This window comes from Halyomorpha halys, unplaced genomic scaffold (genome assembly GCF_000696795.3).
Source record: "Halyomorpha halys isolate HHAL.00 unplaced genomic scaffold, Hhal_1.1 Scaffold31.1, whole genome shotgun sequence".
NCBI lineage: Eukaryota > Metazoa > Arthropoda > Insecta > Hemiptera > Pentatomidae > Halyomorpha > Halyomorpha halys.
This window is the reverse complement of record NW_027107458.1, coordinates 646,641-648,471: the sequence shown is the minus strand read 5'-3', so window position 1 is coordinate 648,471 and position 1,831 is coordinate 646,641. Positions and strand designations below refer to the sequence as shown.

The 1,831-nt window shown below is 40.2% G+C and overlaps 1 protein-coding gene across 1 annotated transcript; it reads right to left on the bottom strand.

The window, feature by feature from the left end:
* Positions 1 to 929: 929 nt before the first annotated feature.
* On the bottom strand, positions 930 to 1,403 carry LOC136795383 (uncharacterized). Its single transcript, XM_067045743.1, has one exon. The coding sequence runs from the start codon at positions 1,401 to 1,403 to the stop codon at positions 930 to 932; it is 474 nt and encodes a 157-aa protein (XP_066901844.1).
* Positions 1,404 to 1,831: the final 428 nt, after the last annotated feature.

Here is a 1,831-nt window from a genome sequence, read left to right as displayed (position 1 = left end):
AAAAGAGTGGGCGAAATGTCTCACACAAAATAAATTTTAATAAGTCTCATAATTTTTACAATTCCATATAAAAGTTCGATCCTCACCCGGGGCACCAAAATGTATACATCGGGACCTGCTCGTGTTATACTGCAGGTGTCCCGAATGTAATTTTATGTTTGAAATTAATGTTGTGTGGAAAGGGGGGCTAAAATTGTGAGACACTTTCCGCTAATTAACATGCATGTATATTTTCTTTCGTTTATAATGTTAATCCCCTGGAGGGGCAATTAGATTAGTATGTTAGTTCAAAATAATTTATATTTAACAATATATCAGAATAGTGGGGTGGTCTCATAGCTTATCTGATTGAATGACGTTTTCGCCGACGCGGTGACGTCTTCTAGGCCGCTTTCCTCGTCAAGGTGTGCGGTGGAGAATATGTTGAACAACATGTATCCCTGCCGATGTGTCTGAAAGACGTCTTCGTTCTTCAAGGGCTGGCCAGCGTGTCCTGGAGCCTGGCGTGATGGTAGGGGTAGGCCAGGTCCTAGCCTGCATGATGCTTAAGCTGGGGCGGCATTGCAGTCGCGGCGTCTTCGGGGTCTTCCGGTGTTCGCGGCAAGGGGGGGCATCAGAAAATGAGACCCCCGACCCCGACTTTATATAAATCAAAAAAAAGAACGAAAAAATCGGATTACTTAAATCCGACACCCCCTACACCACTTGTAACAAAAACAATAGAATTTTATTTCATTTTATCATATCACGTTTTTTCAATTATACAGTCCACTCAAACCCAACCAAAAGTGAAGTGTTCCAGGCATTAAGGTGAAGGTATGCTTCATACACCTGTTTTTATCTTGAATGATTTGCTGATTAGTCCCTGGAATTTTACTTTGAATTTTGTGATCAATAGTGTTAATTTTATCACATTTAATTTTTTCTGGTCAAATCCATTCCCTTAAAATTATCAGTGAGATTCCCTTGTGTACTGATGCATAGACTTTCCTGAAGTCGACGAAGGAGATATAGAGGTTTTGGGGTCTCACCATACAATATTTTATCTGTAATTTAAGGCTTAGGATCTGTTCCTGGCAAGATCTTCCCTTTCTGAAGCCACCCTGGTATTCCCCAGTTCCCGGGTCTGTTTGCAGTTCTAGTTGGTTTTGTAGGACTTTTAAGACAATTTTGAAACTGACCGGTAACTGTGAGATTCCTCTGTAATTGTTTACTGCTTTTGGCCCCATTTTATGTTGAGGGTGTATTAATGCTGTTTTCCAGTCGTCTGGTATTTCCTCTTTTATCCAGACGTCCATTAATAGCTCTGTGACTTTTCTTCTAAAGTCTTCTCGAGTCATTTTTAACATCTCTGCCAGGACGCCTTCTTCACCAGAGGCTGTGTTGTTTTCACGTGCCGCCATTTCGTCTATCTCCTCCTCATCTGGGGGGTCTGATTCCATGTTTTGTGGTGTTTTTCCTTTGTTACTATGTTTTTTCCTAGTTCTTCACAATTGAGAAGACTTTCAAAGTAGGCTGCCAGAATTTCGCAGTTTTACTCTTTGTTTAGTGTCCCATATTTCCTTTCATTCTCTTGAGGGGTGTATCCTCCAACTTTGTCCTTAAAGGCCTTGCAGTAGAGTCTGGTGTTACTTTTTTTGAACTTTTCCTCCATTTCTCCCATTCGGTTGAAATGAAATTTCCTATTCTCTTTGGTTTGGTTATAAAAATTAATTTTATTCACAATGAATTGTTTAAGCAGCTCACTCTGCAGAAGGAAAATCATTGAGTTACGTAGCTAATCGCATTGGGATTCACTATTCTTCTAAACTTAGTAGACAAGAACTGAACA